The 18,041-nt window shown below is 39.5% G+C and overlaps 1 protein-coding gene across 3 annotated transcripts in view; it reads left to right on the forward strand.

The window, feature by feature from the left end:
- LOC126253173 (TATA box-binding protein-associated factor RNA polymerase I subunit B) overlaps window positions 1-18,041 on the forward strand; it is a 341,351-nt gene that overhangs the window by 49,580 nt on the left and 273,730 nt on the right. For all 3 annotated transcript variants that reach the window (XM_049954330.1, XM_049954331.1, XM_049954332.1), the window contains 2 exons: window positions 6,799-6,997; window positions 7,087-7,252. In XM_049954330.1, the coding sequence (XP_049810287.1) occupies window positions 6,799-6,997; window positions 7,087-7,252 (365 nt within the window). The remainder of the gene's footprint in view (window positions 1-6,798; window positions 6,998-7,086; window positions 7,253-18,041) is intronic.

The raw sequence follows: 18,041 nt of genomic DNA on the forward strand, positions 1-18,041 counted from the left end.
TGCAGGGCTTTGTATTGAGTGTCTATTTTCAGTAGCCATTAATGGTCTAGCTGCAGCTGTAGGGCCGTCCATCTCACCTTCTTTGTATGCAGACGACTTCTGCATTATGTACTGCTCCACTAGTACTGGTGTTGCTGAATGGTGCCTACAGGGAGCCATCCACAAAGTTCATTCATGGGCTTGTAGGCCACGGTTTCCAGTTTTCGCCTGCAAAGTCGTGTGTTATGGACTTCTGTCGGTGTCGTACCGTTCATCCACAATCAGAACTTTACCTTAATGATGATCCATATCCATTCTTAGGACTGGTTTTCAACACCCAATTGACTTGGCTTCCTTACCTTCGTTAGCTTAAGCAGAAGTGCTTGCAGCACCTGAATGCCCTCTGCTGCCTGAGCAACACCAACTGGGGACCGAGCGAGGTGGCGCAGTGGTTAGCACACTGGACTCGCATTCGGGAGGACGACGGTTCAATCCCGTCTCCGGCCATCCTGATTTAGGTTTTCCGTGATTTCCCTAAATCGTTTCAGGCAAATGCCGGGATGGTTCCTTTGAAAGGGCACGGCCGATTTCCTTCCCAATCCTTCCCTAACCCGGGCTTGCGCTCCATCTCTAATGACCTCGTTGTCGACGGGACGTTAAACACTAACCACCACCAACTGGGGTGCAGATCACTCTACACTGCTGCAGCTCTACAGACCCCTTCTTCAATCCCGCCTTGACTGTGGGAGTATAGTTTATGGTTCAGCGGCACCATAAGCATTGTGTTTACTCAACCCAGTGCACCACTGTGGCATTCGCCTATCAACAGGAGGTTTTAGGACGAATCTGGTGACCAGCATCCTTGCGGAGGCTGGAGTCCCTCCATTGCAGGTTAGATGTGCACAACTGCTGACCAGTTATGTTGCATACGTTCACAGTTCTCCTGCACATCCAAATCACCGTCTCCTTTTACCACCCATGGTGGTTCATCTCCTGCATCGGCGGCCCAGGTCAAGGCTTCCAATTGTAGTTCATGTCCGATCCCTTCTTTCCGAACTGGAGTCCTTGCCTTTATCACCTATACTTGAGGTCCATTCATGTACACCTCCATGGTGTACACCTAGGCTGAAGCTTCGCCTGGACCTTTCACATGGCCCTAAGGACTCACTTAACCCCATGGCTCTGCCCTGTCTCTTCCTCTCGATTCTTGACATGTACCGAGTCAACGAAGTGGTTTACACTGATGGCTCAATGGCTGATGCTCACGTCGGCTTCGAGTATGTCCAAGAAGGACATATTGAACAGCATTCCTTGCCCGATGGCTACACCGTTTTCACTGCCAAGTTCCGTTCATGCTCAGGGGGGTCGTTTCTTCTGTGAACTGACTCCTTGAACAGCCTACAAGCTATCGACCACTGCTACCCTTGTCATCCTTTGGTAATGACCATCCAGTAGTCCACCTGTGCCCTGAAACAGTCTAGTCGTTCAGTGGTGTTTGTATGGACCCCAGGTCGTGTTGGAAACCCAGGTAACGAAATTGCCGACAGGCTGGCCAAATAAGCTACGTGGCAACCGCTTATGGAGATCGGCTTCTCTGCAACTGACCTGCGTTCAGTACTACATGTGGGCCTCTCGCAGGGACTCTGTGGTTCTCTGCTGGCTCCGTGTTGGCCTTACGTGGGTCACACATGGCTACCTCCTGCGCTGTGATGACCCACCACAGTGTCGGTGCGGTGCAGGGCTGACAGTGGCCCATATCTTGGTGAGCTGTCCTTTGGCTGCACTGCGACGGACTCTTCAATCCCCGGACTTGTTGCGATTAATTTTAGCTGACTATGTCTCACTGGCTAATTTAGTATTACATTTGTACATGTCAGTAGGTTTTATCATTCTATATAAGTTTTAGCACATGCCCTTTGTCCCTTTGTGTTCTCCACTCTAATCCTTTTAGGGTGGATGCTTGATTGTGTCACAGAGTGGCTGGCTTTTCCTTTTTATTCACATGGTCGGCCAGTCACGGTCATCTGCTCTCTTGTTTTTACCCCTTCTACTTGTTTCTTGCTTCTCTCTGTGGTTTTCTTTTCCTGTTTTGTCCATAGTAGTATCAGTTGCCCTTCTGTCATTCTTCTGGTTCTTTCTTTCTCCTGTTATTGTGCTGTACATCTCCTTTCTTTTCTTCTTTCCCTTGTGTAATTATTTTACCAGGAACAAGGGACCAATGACCTCGCAATTTGGTCGCCCCCCCACCCCATCCCCCCCCCCCACCCCCTTTCAAACCAACCAACAATTCCCAGAAATCAGCGCAGTTCATCTGGGGTTTCCTGCAGTGGAATCTTCAGTATTGCTTCTACTTTTTCCTGAAGCAGTAATGATCCTGCTAGTGAGATCAAGTGGCCTAGAAAGGTGGTCTCAACTTGCCAAAGAATACACTTGGCAATCTTTACCACAACCCTGCATTTGTCCAGGCACCTAAAGATTATGACTAAGTGCTGTTGGTGGTGTTCTGCCATGACTGAAAAAACCAGGATGTTATCAGGATATGTGAAAAAGTACAACAAACCTTGTAGCACAGACTTGAAACCTCTGCCACGCCTATGCAGCATTTCATAAGCAGCATGTCATGAACTAACTATCAAAGAGGCAAAATGGTGTGGTAATAGCCACGTACGGTATGCCCTCTTCAACCTAATGAATTTGTGTGTAGTCCTTGACACAGTCTAGCACACTCGATATAGTTTTACCACATAATGCGTAATTGTAACCTCTACATTGGAGCACAGAATAATGATCTGACATCGATCTAGCATTAAGGGTGCTGTAATCTCTGCTTGGACACCATTTGCCACACATTTTTGGCACTGAGTGCAGAGGCAATTACCAGAGACTACTGGCTTGTGTATTTGGTGGTGGGGGGGGGGGGGGTGCTCCAGTACATTGGCTTATGTGCTGCCTGTTGACTGGATAGATTTGATTTCATGCACTGCCATGCTGCATCAAAACCCAGCAGCCAATAGGCTAGCGATGCTATTGATGAGATATGTAGACAATGTCCAACAGTAGATGATAATGTGCTAGAAAGTCAGCTTTCTGTCACATCAGCAATGATAAAGTTCCAAGTGAAGGCACAGCTTAATTCTAAAACCAGTTCTATGCATTGAGTGCCATAGGTTTGTGTGGGTAAGTAATTTGCAGCAGAAGGGCAGAACAATGTTCTCAGACAATATCTGTGCAACATGTACCATGGAAAAATACATAAATCGGATCTCTGTTCCACTAAACACTGCCATTCTGTCTTCTTGTTGGTTATGAATAGGTGCATGGACAGTGACTGACAATTTGGTGTGCCTACTTCTGATTGTTGTTGCATTTGGGAAAGTGCACAGCGAAGTTTATTTCTGCACCTGGCCTCTGAACTTCCAATGATGCCAATAAATTTCATGCTGTGCTGTGCCACCCTCTGCTGGAGAGTTCTTGGAGGAGTGATTTCTGGACCTCCTGCAAAAGCTTCCTGTAGCGTTTCGGTCAGAGACTAGCTCACAATCTGTTTGCTCAGTGCTTAAACATTGTTCGGGAATCTGTTGTAATTTGTGCACATCACCATCAATGCGCTGCTGCATGTCGCCACTGCTGAAACGTATGAGGATGACACAATCGCTTACTAGATTCTATCTGCCAGGCGTGCTATGGTGTCTAGTGACATCTCCATCTGGGGTGCTATAATAATGGCCTTTATTTGGGCTGGCAGCTGGCTGCTCACAGTATGTGCAACAATGTATCCAGTGTGGTGCACATTTTGACCTTGCTGCACAGATGCTGGAGGTACTGAGATGGGTTTTTGCCCCCGACATCTTCTGTGCAAGTACTTGCCACACTTGCTCTTCCTGTGAAGCTGACATTTTGAGGATCAACTCTGTTTTGAGCGTCAGGTATGATTCTGTCTCCAGAGGCGTGGTCATCATGTCTTGTACTTTTATGGCATAATTATGGTCTAATTGGCTGACCACTTGTGCAAATTTCGTGGAGTCTGCTGTTACTCCAGCCCAGAGAAAACTTAACTTGACTTGAGCGAACCGTAAAGCTGGATCGTGTGCCCAGAAAGGGGGGTAGTCACCCTACAAGCCTTGGTATGCCATCTATGTACGTTATCTCTAAAAATTCTTGACTCTTGAATAATCTATCTTAATTCCACTATATCGTGGTTTATTCTCACTGGCTGTATCACATCAGGGTCACCATTGTCACAGGACTATTTGATTGCCTTCTGAACTGAATATGTATGTAACTCATCCAGGTACAAATACAAAATATTAATTCTGCTGCATGGTGAACAACATTTATTTAGAATAAATTCAGTCGCTGTAGCACAAGCTGAAAAATCCAAATGTATAAATGAAACAAAGCAGAACAATTGTTATGCATAGGCGTATCAGCAAATCTTGATTGGTATCTACTGCAATTTTGTCAGAAAAACATCATAAAACATTGCATTGCAACAAAGAGAAATTTAATCACAGCATTCCTGGCAGCCAGTGAACAAACTCTTTTGACAACTTTGCTGAACAAATAAGCTGACAACTTTTTATCAGTGTGTGTTGATGTTTGCCGCTCCAATCATGAGGGAATGATTCTCACAATAGTTTGTAAATCATGGAAAGAATTAAGATGTAATTGAGGTGTCGAGTGGTTGATAGGAAAATAAACAAGAATGAAACTATTGCTAAGCTGTTGGGAATGCTCTTCTGTAGAATTAATTATTACAGAATGTATGTGCACACAGACATGACATGGAAGATTTATTTGGGGTCTAGGTTTATAAGTTAATATGTATCTGTGAAAACCTTATGATAGTAAGGCCTTCAGCATATTGGGCAAGAGAAAATCTCAGACTGTAAGGTAGAACGTCTTTGCATGAAAGTGGTGGCAGCTATCAAAGTGAAGGTACTGTGATAGTTAGTGAGCTTGATTATGGACAGAAGTTTTTATGGTGCCATTTGAAAGGTGGTCAGCATCCAGGAAGATGGCATGTTGATTGACGAGAACCAGGTGAACCGGATGGAAGAGAAATCATTGAGGGTATAGGGGAATGGGGATGGAGTGTCTTGGCCATGGGCTCAGATATGAAGATACCATAATAAACATGAACCAGGCAGAGATTTAGGTTGTGGTGTGGTTAGGAAGGTTATCTCTAGATGGCCCGTAAACAGGGTGGCATACATGAGTGCTCATGGCATGAGAAGTAGTTACAGGGAAGAATTCAATTTGTTAGATGAATAAGAAATATAGTTAATAGAAGGAAGTCAAAGGGCATGGGGGATGTTGGTGCATAGGGATGTTGTATGTGGGGATCCACGTGGCAAGCTACAAAATATCCTGGTCCATCTTTACATCACATCAATGCCTAATCTCTTGCCACATTGGTAATATTCCTTTGGAAGACCTAGATGCAAGACGTGCCCTATGTGTCCATTCTGTGTATCCTATTCCAATCCTGTCACAGTATCATAAATCAGCTCTGCTGTTAGTTTTGCACAGACTTTATGTGGGTATGATCATCAACTGGCCACTTCAGACTGTGACCAAGAACATAGCTGAACAGTCATTGATGGAAAAGACAGTGAGCCCAACATGGTTGACTTTAAATGATACTTCACGTCATCTACCTTCTGGATTCTCATGTCTAATACCAACTTCTCTGAACTACCAGATGGGAGTTACATAGACAAACATCCTTTGATCATGTGGTCCTCCTGGACTCAAGCTTACCTAGCCTCCTCTTTCTTGTTCAGTCTACTCCTCTTATCCTCGTAGTCCATTCCTCCATGTCATTGTATACAGCATGTAGGGATCCACATGGTAAGCTACAAAATATCCTGGTCCGTCCTTACATCACATTGACACCTAATCCCTTGCCACATTGGTAATATTCCTTTGGGAGCCCTAGACCCAAGATGTGTCCTATGTACCCATTCTACACATACTGCACCAATCCTGTCGCAGGCACCTGAGTAGGCTCAACGATGCCGCATTCCTATCTCATGTGTTTGCTGCCTTTCCCTCCTAGATGTCAGCCATCCTTTGCTCCAACAATGTATCTTTCAACCGTGTTTATGTGCCTATCGACTGCTCAACACCTCAGTTATATGGAGAGTTGTTACCTTCATTCCTTCCATTATTTATAAAAATAAAACTTGGAATACAGCTGTCTATTTAAATTCTAATGTATTTCACAATCCTCAGGGAGCATTATTTGCTTGATTGACAAGGAAAATGTCCGAGCTTATACACTGTCATTCTAATGAGAGCATCCAGTTATTAAAGTTGTGGAGGAAGTAGTTGAAATGGTAGTCTGTGTAGTACTTATGCTGATCATTTATGTTCCCACGCCCGGGTTCCTGGGTTCGATTCCCGGCGAGGTCAGGGATTTTCTCTGCCTCGTGATGACTGGGTGTTGTGTGATGTCCTTAGGTTAGTTAGGTTTAAGTAGTTCTAAGTTATAGGGGACTGATGACCATAGATGTTAAGTCCCATAGTGCTCAGAGCCATTTGAGCCAATCTGATCATTTATGAATTTTGTTCTGTGGCAAGACTGCGAAAGAAAGTGTACCTTGCACTACTAGTAGAAAGTGATTTGTGTGTCGGTTTCTCCATCAGTCCAACTCTTTACTAATGTGCTTCCAGCTGTTGATTTGTGTGCAAGTATTATTTCAATGATTGAACTAATCTTAATTCAGGATTCCATAACGTTTAGTATTTTCTAATATTGAATAGCGTGTTACCTTGTTATAACAGAAAACACATGCTCACATGTTATCTTTGTAGACAGAGAATGGACAACGTGGGAAGCATATAACTGGATTTTAAAAGGCTTGGTCGATGAAGTGATTGAGCTTGGAGCAAAACCATCATTAAGGGAACTAGTGCTTCAGCTGTGGACTAGCTATCTGAGGAAGATGGGCGTTGCATTTACATCAAAGAAAAACCAAGCTATGCCCAAACTAGGAGTAGACTTTGATTTACAGTATGTTATCAGTTGAATCTATTGCAGTATTTTTAAAAACCATATGGGTTTGTACCTTTTAAAAAGTGAACAAGTTTTGTTTCTTGCAGGGATGCTTCTTTAATCTGTGGCATAAAAATGAAATCAGAAACTTCTAGCAGGAAAAGCTCATCATGTAAAAGTGTTAAGTCAGCATCATCGATGTCACAGTCAACAGTGTCATCAAGCTATACGAGCTCTCGCTATCTACAGAGAAAGAAATTTCAGTCGAAACGTGTAAGTGTTAGTGACTACAAAAATTTTAGTATATATTTGGTCTGTTTTATTTTAATTAAGGTGCAAAGCATAAAATATTGTATTAGAATATTACAGTATCGTACTGCACCAGTGTTACTGTATTTCTGTATGTTGATAGCCAACATGCACAGGAGCATTTTTTGTCAAAGAACTAAATTCTTCTGACTGAAGCATGTGTATTTGTTTTGTAATTATTTTTCTCATATTCCAAGCCTGAACAATGCATGTTTACTGGAAACTTCCTCAAAGCATTTATTGACAACACAATAAATGATCTTGACTTTAGGCCTACACGGAAAGCAGTGTAACTTCAGTGGCAAAATCTGCAAACTAAATTTGTGTTTCTATAATTTACATAAATTAATGAATACTGCGTTGTTAGAAACACTTTAGTATTACCACAAGAAACATTTAAACATCTTGTTCCTGGGGACTAGTACACATGGAAAGCATTCACACCATTTAATGATTCATGTACCTGTGCAGTTAAGTGTTTAAAACCTCTCGTGGAAGAATGAATTGCACATGTTTTTTGGCCTTGGAGAGTCAGCAGATCCTTCCATGTGAACGTGACAAATCATCAAAGTCACAGCTGCACTACAACGATGTTCATCTAAATTATCTATGCACATGGCATACTTCCTGCATAAATGTCATGCAGCTTTCTTTAGTGCTTGTCTTCATCCATTACAACCTTATTATTGGTACATTGTAGTCTTTCTATTTATCGTCCCAGTTTTAACTGCTTTTTTCAAGACACAATTGAAATAAAATTAAGATAAACAGTCACCTTGCTTTCTTACAAAGAGTCCACATGTATCGCATAAGTTTTACTTAAGAGGAAGTGTCTTTAAGAATTTCAGAACTTTTCACGTCTGTTACCGGACCAAGGGCTGGGCAGTACCCACACCATCTACTCACCTAACCACACGTCACTGCACCATGTGGAGTCACTCGGTCTGTTTATTTCCCATCGTTTCTATTGCCTATGTCACAGGCACTAACTCCATGAGGCCTGAGGGGACCCAAGGCCCCTCAAAAATTCGTTCGATTTTTTTTTTGGGGGGGGGGGGGGGAGCCCCCAGTAATTTAAGGAAATTAGTAGTTTTATTATGCTCTGTAAAATCACAAAATTGTGTTGGAATTTTTTATTTTCCTTCTTTGATGATAGTTACCTTTTAAAATACATTCAGTAATGAGTTAAAACAAATAATTATCAGAGTAGTAAGCAGGTTAACTGAAAATGAATCTTGTGAATCATGATAGTGTTACGGTGCTGCGGGCCCACTTAGAATTTGTCCTGGTGGGTGAACCTCCAGGTAACGTCTGGCGCCAGTGGGCCAGTGCTGCAGCCGCAGCGAAATAAAAAGGACTGGAGCAGAAGTGCCTGGAACTCTCTGCCTCACGTCGCCTTGATGCTTCGAGACTTTATGATGCCACAACTATATAAAGCCCACCCTGCTGTTGCAGTCGTTCAGTGTGAATAGTTTCATTCAGTGCATGCTGCAGATGTGTTTAGTGTTCTGACTTTAGTGTCTAGTGGACTATTTTATATGACTATATTTTATTCTTTTACTTTAGTCTCTTAGTGTATTGTGAATCAAGTTTGCAATGGATAATTTGTTACCAAAAAGGCATGCTTGGAAAGTTGATGATACTGCAAGTCAACCTCCAACAATTATTTTGTCGTTAGTTGCTTCGTCATCTTCAACAAGAACCATTCACAGCTGAAACCTGGACAGTCCAGTAAGGGAAGATCATTTCAGAAGTCTTAGTTGATCAAATATACATGGCTAGAATATGAAGCATCTACTGAAAAAGGTTTTGGAAAACCTGCAAAGAGGCAGATGCTAAAAATCTATTACAATTTGCTTCAAAAGAAGAAGACGCATTCACTTCCACGGGGTTTTCTAACTGGAAAAATGCTTTGGGAAAATTCCGTCTTCATGAAAATACATTTACGCATAAAGAAGGTGTTCTGAAACTAAATTCTATCACTAACTGAGGTGTGACCTCCCAATTGAATGAACAGTTAGATAGTGATATGAAGAAAGGCTGTTTAACTATTGAGACAATTTTTACTACCGTGCAATTTCTATGCCAACAAGGACTTGCGATTAGAGGGCACGAAGATGTAAACTCAATTTTTTTTTCACTTAATGGAACTCCGAAAGAATGACATACCTGAGTTTAAAAGATTGGTTAGGGTGTTTGGGCTATAAGTGGACATCCCACGACATTCAAAAGGAGATCATTGATCTACTAGGCAAGTCTGTGTTGAGAAAGGTATTGGCTTCAATCTAGAAGACTGAACATTTTTCTATTATGGTTGCTGAAACAAGTGATTCTTCAATTCATGAACAAATGTCATTTTGTATTTGTATTGTCAGTGATTCCGTAATTGTCAACTAAGACTTTTTTGGCTTATACGAGACCCCCAGCACTGAATCACAAACTCCGTTTAGTATTTTAAAAGATGTGTTTGCTTGTCTTCATTTGTCAATGGATAACTTAAGAGGGCAATGTTGTGATGGTACCTCGAATATGAGAGGTAAGTTCAAAGGACTAAAAATGTTAGTCTTGGATATACAACCAAAAGCACGTTATGTGCACTGCACTGCTCACAGTTAAGAGTTGGCAGTTGTAGACAGTCTTCACCATCTTATGTCTATGAGGGATGATATGGCTTTAGCCAAGGACTTAAAAAACACCGTAAGGGAATCCAACAAAAGGATGTAACTCTCCAGAAGCATACGCTGCGAGAGCGCCAACGACCAAGCTGGTCTATGGCCCCTTTGCCCGACTTGATAGACTGTGCAAGCTTCTAGTATCTTGAGAATATTGAAAAACTTTGAAGAACTTCTAGAGTTTTTTGAAACATTTTCTGCCGAGGACAAAACAGAGTCATGTTACAAATGTGCAGGCTACCTTGAGTCAATGTTACAATTCAAGACTTTTTTTTTTTTTTTTTTTGTATGTCTTTATTGCCATGCAGTGAACCCAGTAGAGGATTTCAATGAAAAAATTCAATGCCCTAATCTAAGTGTTGCTGATCTGGAAAAAATATATGAGGGCTTGATTTGTATATTGAATGGAAGGCATAATAGTTTTGAACACTTTTGGTAATTGTGTTTAAAAGAAAACCTTAACAAATTGTTGATCCTTTGCTGCCTCGGAATCGAAGTACACCAAAGAAGTATGAACTCAACGTAGCCAGCTCACGGCACACTTTCAAAATCCCAAAGGAATACTACAAAGCTATTTACATTGAAGTTTGTGAAACAGTGCAATCTTGCATTACTGAGAGGTTTGCTTCAACTGGACTGGACTCGCACAGGTCATTGCAGTCGAACAAGAGTGCTTGCTTTTAGTAAACAGAGGTGAAAAAAATTTGGAAAAGTCAACTGAGTTTTTCAAAAATGATCTAGACATTGAGAAACTATGCTTACACTTGAATATGTTAGCCGATATTGCTAATAAAAAATATGCGTGGCGTAAGAAAGTACATTACACAAGAGTCTGCAGTTGGAGAAATGTTATGTGTAGTAGTGAAGTGCATTAAGCTTCTTCAAGTAGTCCCAATCACAACAGCAACAGCAGAACGGTCATTTAGTGCCGTTAGGCGTCAGAAGTCATATCTCCGATCAATATCTCCGATCAACAATGGGACAGAAGCGATTGAACAACTTGGCTGTTCTTCATGTCCACTGAGATACTTTGGATGAATTGGATATCCGACCAGTCAACAACAACTTCATATTCAGTAATCCAGTCAGATGGTCAACATTTGCACCTTTCCAAAGACACTCTAGCCCTAATAATGGCATTTAGGGCAATATTAAAAATCTTTATAAAATAGAGAACTAAATACATACATAATGTCAAATTTTCAGTTTCGAAATATTAGTAGTAGTTTAGTACTCTATTACTATATTACTATAGTACTATTAGTTATTTTCAAATACTTAAATATTTTTAGGGTGTAAGGCCCAATTAAAACCTGCTATTTACACAATATTGACTGAAAGTATTAGGCATACTGTATTAACTTTATTAACTGTATTAAAGCATCAACTTTGGGATATTGTTTTTATTTAATGAACCCTGAGCCTTATTCAAAGTAAGCTTAAATTAGCTATTTCACTTATTAATCAAAGTGCTATTACTGTGTGACAGCAATATTTTATGTTTTATTCTTTTAATGATAGTTAAGGATTTATTTAAATATAATTTCAGTCTTTTCAGATCTATATATTCACTGCTCTCTAATAGTCTATAAGCATGATTATTACTGTAAATTAAATTAGCTTTTTACGAAAATACTGTGCGAGTTTATGTTTTGTTTCTCAGGGAAAAAAATTGTAAAATTTAATGTGAAATGTTGGCAGCCCTACAGACTAGTGTCTTTGAAGTTGAATGTCCATGTGTTGTGCATATACTCTCTGGTTAATTGTGAAGCTGTAACTGTGGTTTTACATTTATAATGCAGGTAAATAAGCTCTGAATCTTAAAAAAACAAAATACGGAATTTCTGTCACACCCGCAACACAGAAATAGACATTTATTTGTTTATCAGTTTAGTTTCATGTTATGTGAAGTTGAAAGTATGTAAAAGTGAGGTTAGTTACATGGGCTACAACTTTTAATTATAATATTTTTTTGTAGGAACACTCTTATCATGTCAAGAAACGCTTTTCGGATGTGACATGTCAAAGTGTTAGAGCTGTTACCGTGATACCAGAACTAAACAAGGAAATTTTACTGTAACAACAGACACAATTATTGTTATTGTTGATATTATCGTTGTGATTGTTATTATTATTAACCAGCTAAAAGTATAATTCTTGTAATTTATTATAGGGCAAGCATGAAAGTTGCTGCAAGTTTAGGGAAAAACTGAAGAAATCTCCAATTCAGTATCAGGCAGTGTTAGAAAAGGAATGCAAAAGAGATAAGTTACGGAGAGAAAAAAAATAAAGCTGCCTTGCTGGATGATCAAAAGAAACTTAAACGTATGCAAGATAGGAAAAGACAAAGGAGACATCGAGAAAAGAATAACATTTCTGCTCAAACTCCCACTTCATCTTGCACTTCGTTGCCCTCTAAATCATATAGATCCAAAAGATCACTTGGGAAGGTGGTAAACAAGGTGAAGAAAAGCTTACCATGCAGCCTAAGGAAGCAAAAGGATGTAGTGGCAAAGCTGTTTAACGATGAGCAGCCTGAAGTTGCAAATAAACTTAAAAAATATACGTACAAGAGAGGGAGTAAGTTTCTCAGTGCAGATACAGAAAATAAAATTAAGAACTTCTACCTTCGTGACAACATAAGCCGAAAAGAACCAGGAAGAAAAGATGTGCTTAGTGTCAAGAACCCTGAAACTGGAGAACGAGAACAGAAACAGAAGTGCTATATGATGATGACAGTATCTGAAGCATAGAGAACTAAATACATACATAGTGTCAAATTTTCAGTTTCGAAATATTAGTAGTAGTATGGGAAGGGGAGGTTGGCAAAACTTATAGGTGACAGCATAGGTAGGGGTGGTGGGATCACTCATGGGAAAATTCCGGTAGTTGTGGGTGTTAGAGCTGTACCTTTTTTAGATTGAAGTCAGCTGATAGGTATTCCTGCTTAAGGGAAGTCTCTCTAACAAAGAAACCACTTTCTACAAAGCTTGGGTATCCGATTAATGAGGGAATTAGTATATTTCATCAAAATATACAAGGTATTAGAGATAAAGTTAGTGAACTGCTTATAGATGTTGACTCTGAAATTATTGGTATATCTGAACACTTCTTAAATAAGGAGATAATTCAGAGGCTTCCTTTACCACGATACAGGTTGGCTGGCAGCTTTTCTAGGAGCTCTTTGCGGTGTTGGGGAGTAGCCATGTATGTGAAAAACGGTATCCCATTTGAGTCAATTGATGTTTCAAAGTACTGCACTGAAAAGGTGTTTGAATGTTGTGCAGGTGTGGTTAAATTTAGTGGAGCTAAACTTCTTACTGTTGTTATTTATAGATCCCCAGACTTCGATTTCACAACATTTTTGCTAAAGCTAGAGGAGGTTCTTGGTTCACTTTATAGGAAATACAAAAAGTTAGTTATATGTGGTGACTTCAATATTAATTGTATAAGTTATTGTGCAAGGAAAAGGATGCTGGTAGACCTCCTTAATTCATATAATCTTATGCAAACCGTATTCTTTCCAACGAGAGTGCAAGGGAACAGTAGAACAACCATAGACAATATTTTTGTTCATTCGTCATTATTAGAAGGGCATTCTGTTAGCAAAAAGGTGAATGGCCTTTCAGATCATGATGCACAAATTTTAAGTCTGAAAGATTTTTGTGCTGCAACACATGTTAAATATAGTTACCAACTTTTTAGGAAAGCTGATCCAGTTGCTGTACAGACTTTTGTAAACCTTATCAAGGAACAAGAGTGGCAAGATGTTTATAGTGCTGATACAGTAGACGATAAATATAATGCTTTCCTCAAGACTTTTCTCGTGCTCTTTGAAAGTTGCTTTCCGTTAGAACGTTCAAAACAGGGTACTAGCACAAACAGGCAGCCTGGGTGGCTGACTAAAGGGATAAGAATATCTTGTAGAACAAAGTGGCAATTATATCAAAACGTTAGAAACAGTCACAATCTAAATGCAGCAGCCCATTACAAACAGTATTGTAAGGTGCTTAAAAAAGTTATTAGGAAGGCAAAAAGTGTGTGGTATGCAGATAGAATAGCTAAGTCTCAGGATAAAATTAAAACCATATGGTCAGTCGTAAAGGAAGTGGCTGGTCTGCAGAGACAGGTCGAGAATATAGAATCAGTGCGTAGTGGGGATGTCCGTGTTACTGATAAGTCGCATATATGTACAGTACTTAATAATCACTTTCTCAATATAGCAGGTGAACTAAATAGAAACCTAGTCCCAACAGGGAATCATATAGCGCTCTTAGAAAAAAGTGTTCCGAGACTGTTACCTAAAATGCTCCTCCATGATACTGACAAGAGGGAGATTGAGTTAATAATTAAATCACTAAAGACCAAGAACTCTCATGGATATGACGGGGTATCTAGCAGAATACTGAAGTATTGTTCCACGTATGTTAGCTCAGTACTTAGCCATATCTGTAACTTTTCCTTTAGGAGTGGTTGGTTTCCTGACCGATTAAAGTACTCGGTAGTGAAGCCACTTTATAAAAAGGGAGACAGGGATAATGTTGACAATTATAGACCTATTTCTATGCCATCGGTGTTTGTTAAAGTTATCGAGAAGGTTGTATATACAAGGTTACTGCAGCATTTAAATTCACATAATTTGCTGTCAAATGTACAGTTTGGTTTTAGAAATGGCTTAACAACTGAAAATGCTATAGTCTCTTTTCTCTGTGAGGTTTTGGACGGATTAAATAAAAGGTTGCGAACGTTAGGTGTTTTCTTTGATTTAACGAAGGCTTTTGACTGTGTTGACCACAAAATATTACTGCAGAAGTTGGAACATTATGGAGTAAGGGGAGTAGCTTACAATTGGTTCGCCTCCTACTTTAAGAACAGAAAGCAGAAGGTAATCCTCCGCAATATTGAGAGTGGTAATGATGTTCAGTCCCAATGGGGCACTGTTAAATGGGGCGTTCCCCAAGGGTCAGTGCTGGGGCCACTGCTGTTTCTTATTTATATAAATGATATGCCTTCTAGTATTACACGTGATTCAAAAATATTTCTGTTTGCTGAGGACACCACCTTGGTAGTGAAGGATCTTGTGTGTAATATTGAAACATTATCAAATAATGTAGTTCATGATATAAGTTCGTGGCTTGTGGAAAATAATTTGATGCTAAATCACAGTAAGACTCAGTTTTTACAGTTTCTAACTCACAATTCAACAAGAACTGACATTTTAATCAGACAGAATGGGCATGTTATAAGCGAGACGGAACAGTTCAAGTTCCTAGGCGTATGGATAGATAGTAAGTTGTTGTGGAAAGCCCATGTTCAGGATCTTGTTCAGAAACTAAATGCCGCTTTATTTACCATTAGAACAGTATCTGAAATAAGTGACATTTCAACACGAAAAGTAGTATACTTCGCATATTTTCATACGCTTATGTCATATGGTATTATTTTTTGGGGTAATTCTTCTGATTCAAAAAGGGTATTTTTGGCTCAAAACCGGGCTGTTCGAGCTATGTATGGTGTAAGTTCGAAAACCTCTTGTCGACCCCTATTCAATAGTCTGGGAATTTTGACATTGCCCTCACAGTATGTATTTTCTTTAATGTCGTTTGTTGTTAGCAATATTAGCTTATTCCCAAGAGTTAGCAGCTTTCACTCAGTTAATACTAGGCAGAAATCAAATCTGCATGTGGAATGCACTTCCTTGACTCTTGTGCAGAAAGGAGTGCAGTATTCTGCTGCATCCATTTTCAATAAGCTACCACAAGAACTCAAAAACCTTAGCAGTAGCCCAAACACTTTTAAGTCTAAACTGAAGAGTTTCCTCATGGCTCACTCCTTCTATTCTGTCGAGGAGCTCCTGGAGGAGCTAAAAAATTAAGCAAATTCCAGTGTTACATTCTTGATTTTCTTTATTTAAACTAACGACTTGTCGCCTGAATATGTTTCTTATATTTCATTTCATTCTGTTTCTACAATCGTGTTATAATTTCATGTATTGACTCGTTCCATGACCATGGAGACTTCTCCTAAATGTGGTCCCACAGAACAATAAATAAATAAATAAATGAACAATTTATTCTTGAATATCCAGAGTGTGAGATAAAAAAATCAAAATTATTCTCTCTTCGTCCACCTTCTGTATACCCTGTATCATTTATGCCACACAATGTGTGTATTTGTCGATAGCACGCAAACATACAGTATTTGGTTGAAAGCATTGCAAGAGAAACCAATACATTTCCAAGTAGAGCACAAGATTTAGTTAGCATTCTTGTCTGTGACACAGAAAATTATAAGTGTATGTCCAGTGCCTGCGAAAAGTGTAACACTTTAAATGCGAAGAGCCTTGTTGATGAAGAAGTACTGAACATTGAGCTTGAATGGACTCAATGGAAAGGTGTTGAAGGTCACCCTCAGCGTATAGAAACAGTTGGGACAGTTTTTTGAATGCCATTAAAGAAATAGAAAAACAGCTTCTGGGAATCAAACTGCACTGTTATGTTAAGAAGAAGTAATCAAAGTACTTTGAGGATGCAAAAGTAAATTTCAGTAATCACAATTTGGTTTTGCAGGTTGACTATACTGAAAATTATACTTCTGTTTGTCAGGATGAGATCCAGAGTGCTCACTGGCACCAACAGCAGACAACTATATTTACAGCTGTGGCCTGGATTAAAGATGGCACCATACACAGCTATGCCATTGTTAGCGATGACTTGTCCCACAATAAATATTCAGTTTGAACAATGCTTAAGCTGCTTTTTCAGGACCTAAAGAGAGAATTTCCTTATCTTCAAAGAGTCAAGATTTTCTCCGATGGTTGCACAGTGCAATTCAAGAATTGCTTCACATTATTAAATTAAATGTTACATATTTACAAGCTGACTTTGACATTACTGGTGACTGGAATTTTTTTGCCAGTTATCACGGTAAAGGTGCAGTTGATGGCATTGGTGGTACCGTGAAAAGAACATCATGGAGAATTGTAATGTCACGGAGGGTTACTATTAACACTCCTTATGATTTTTACAAGTGCGTCAAGGAGAAACTGAAAGGGATTACAACCCTCTACTTATCATCTGAAGAAATTAATTCAGCAATGGCTACGTTGGATAATCGTTGGAAAGGCGTACAGCCTATTTCAGGATTGCACAAACTCCATTGCATTATACCAGTTAAAGAGGGAGTTATAAGGGTTCCTGCTACATCTGCCCAAGAGATTACAACAGTGATATCACTTCATAACCATGAAAATGCACACGATTCGATGTGTAGTGTTGATAGTGAAGAATCCTTGAAGCTTACTATAGGAAACTTTGTACTGTCAGAGTTGACTGTCACTGGAAAGTCCTGTTGGAAGAAGAAATACTTTGCAGAAGTTCTTCAAGTTGATGAACAAGCTGAGCAGGTCTTGCTGAAGTGTATGCAACCCAGTGGGAAATGCTGGATTTGGCCCACAGAAGAAGACATGTCTTGGGAAAATATTTCAGTAATCTCATAGAAAGTAAATCACCCAAACTGTTGAATGACAGGGGATAATTCATTTTGCAGTAGTATGAAATAGGCCTAGTTCTCTCTTGTTTAAAGTTTTTATCATTTTAACATAATAATTAAAGTATTTTCTTGTCATTTTGTTTTACATTTCACTCAATAATATTGATGTACCTATGTGTCACACCCGCAACACGAAGAGAAAAAAAAAAGTTGTCTTTTGGAAGTGTCTGTGAATAAAAGTTATCATATCTTGTATTTTATTACTCCATCCTGATTCAGAAGTAGAAGATGAAATAACTAAAGAACACGGCTATGTGCAAATGAAGAGTCAAGTTTTGTCACACCTGCAACACTTCTTCACGATTTTTTTTAGCAGGTTGAGTGTAAAATTAAGAGCTAAAATTTTTACAGGGACTTAATAACCTGCTATTCTATTCACTAAATTAAAGTTAGCCTTACTCTGACACCTGAAGTACAAATAAATATAACTTTAACCGTGAAAAATGTGACAAAATGTAACACCCGCGACAGTGGAATGACCCATTCTTCAAAAAGCTTTCATTTTCAAGGTGCCTGAATATAGATTTGAT

Source organism: Schistocerca nitens, chromosome 4, assembly GCF_023898315.1.
Source record: "Schistocerca nitens isolate TAMUIC-IGC-003100 chromosome 4, iqSchNite1.1, whole genome shotgun sequence".
Lineage (NCBI taxonomy): Eukaryota > Metazoa > Arthropoda > Insecta > Orthoptera > Acrididae > Schistocerca > Schistocerca nitens.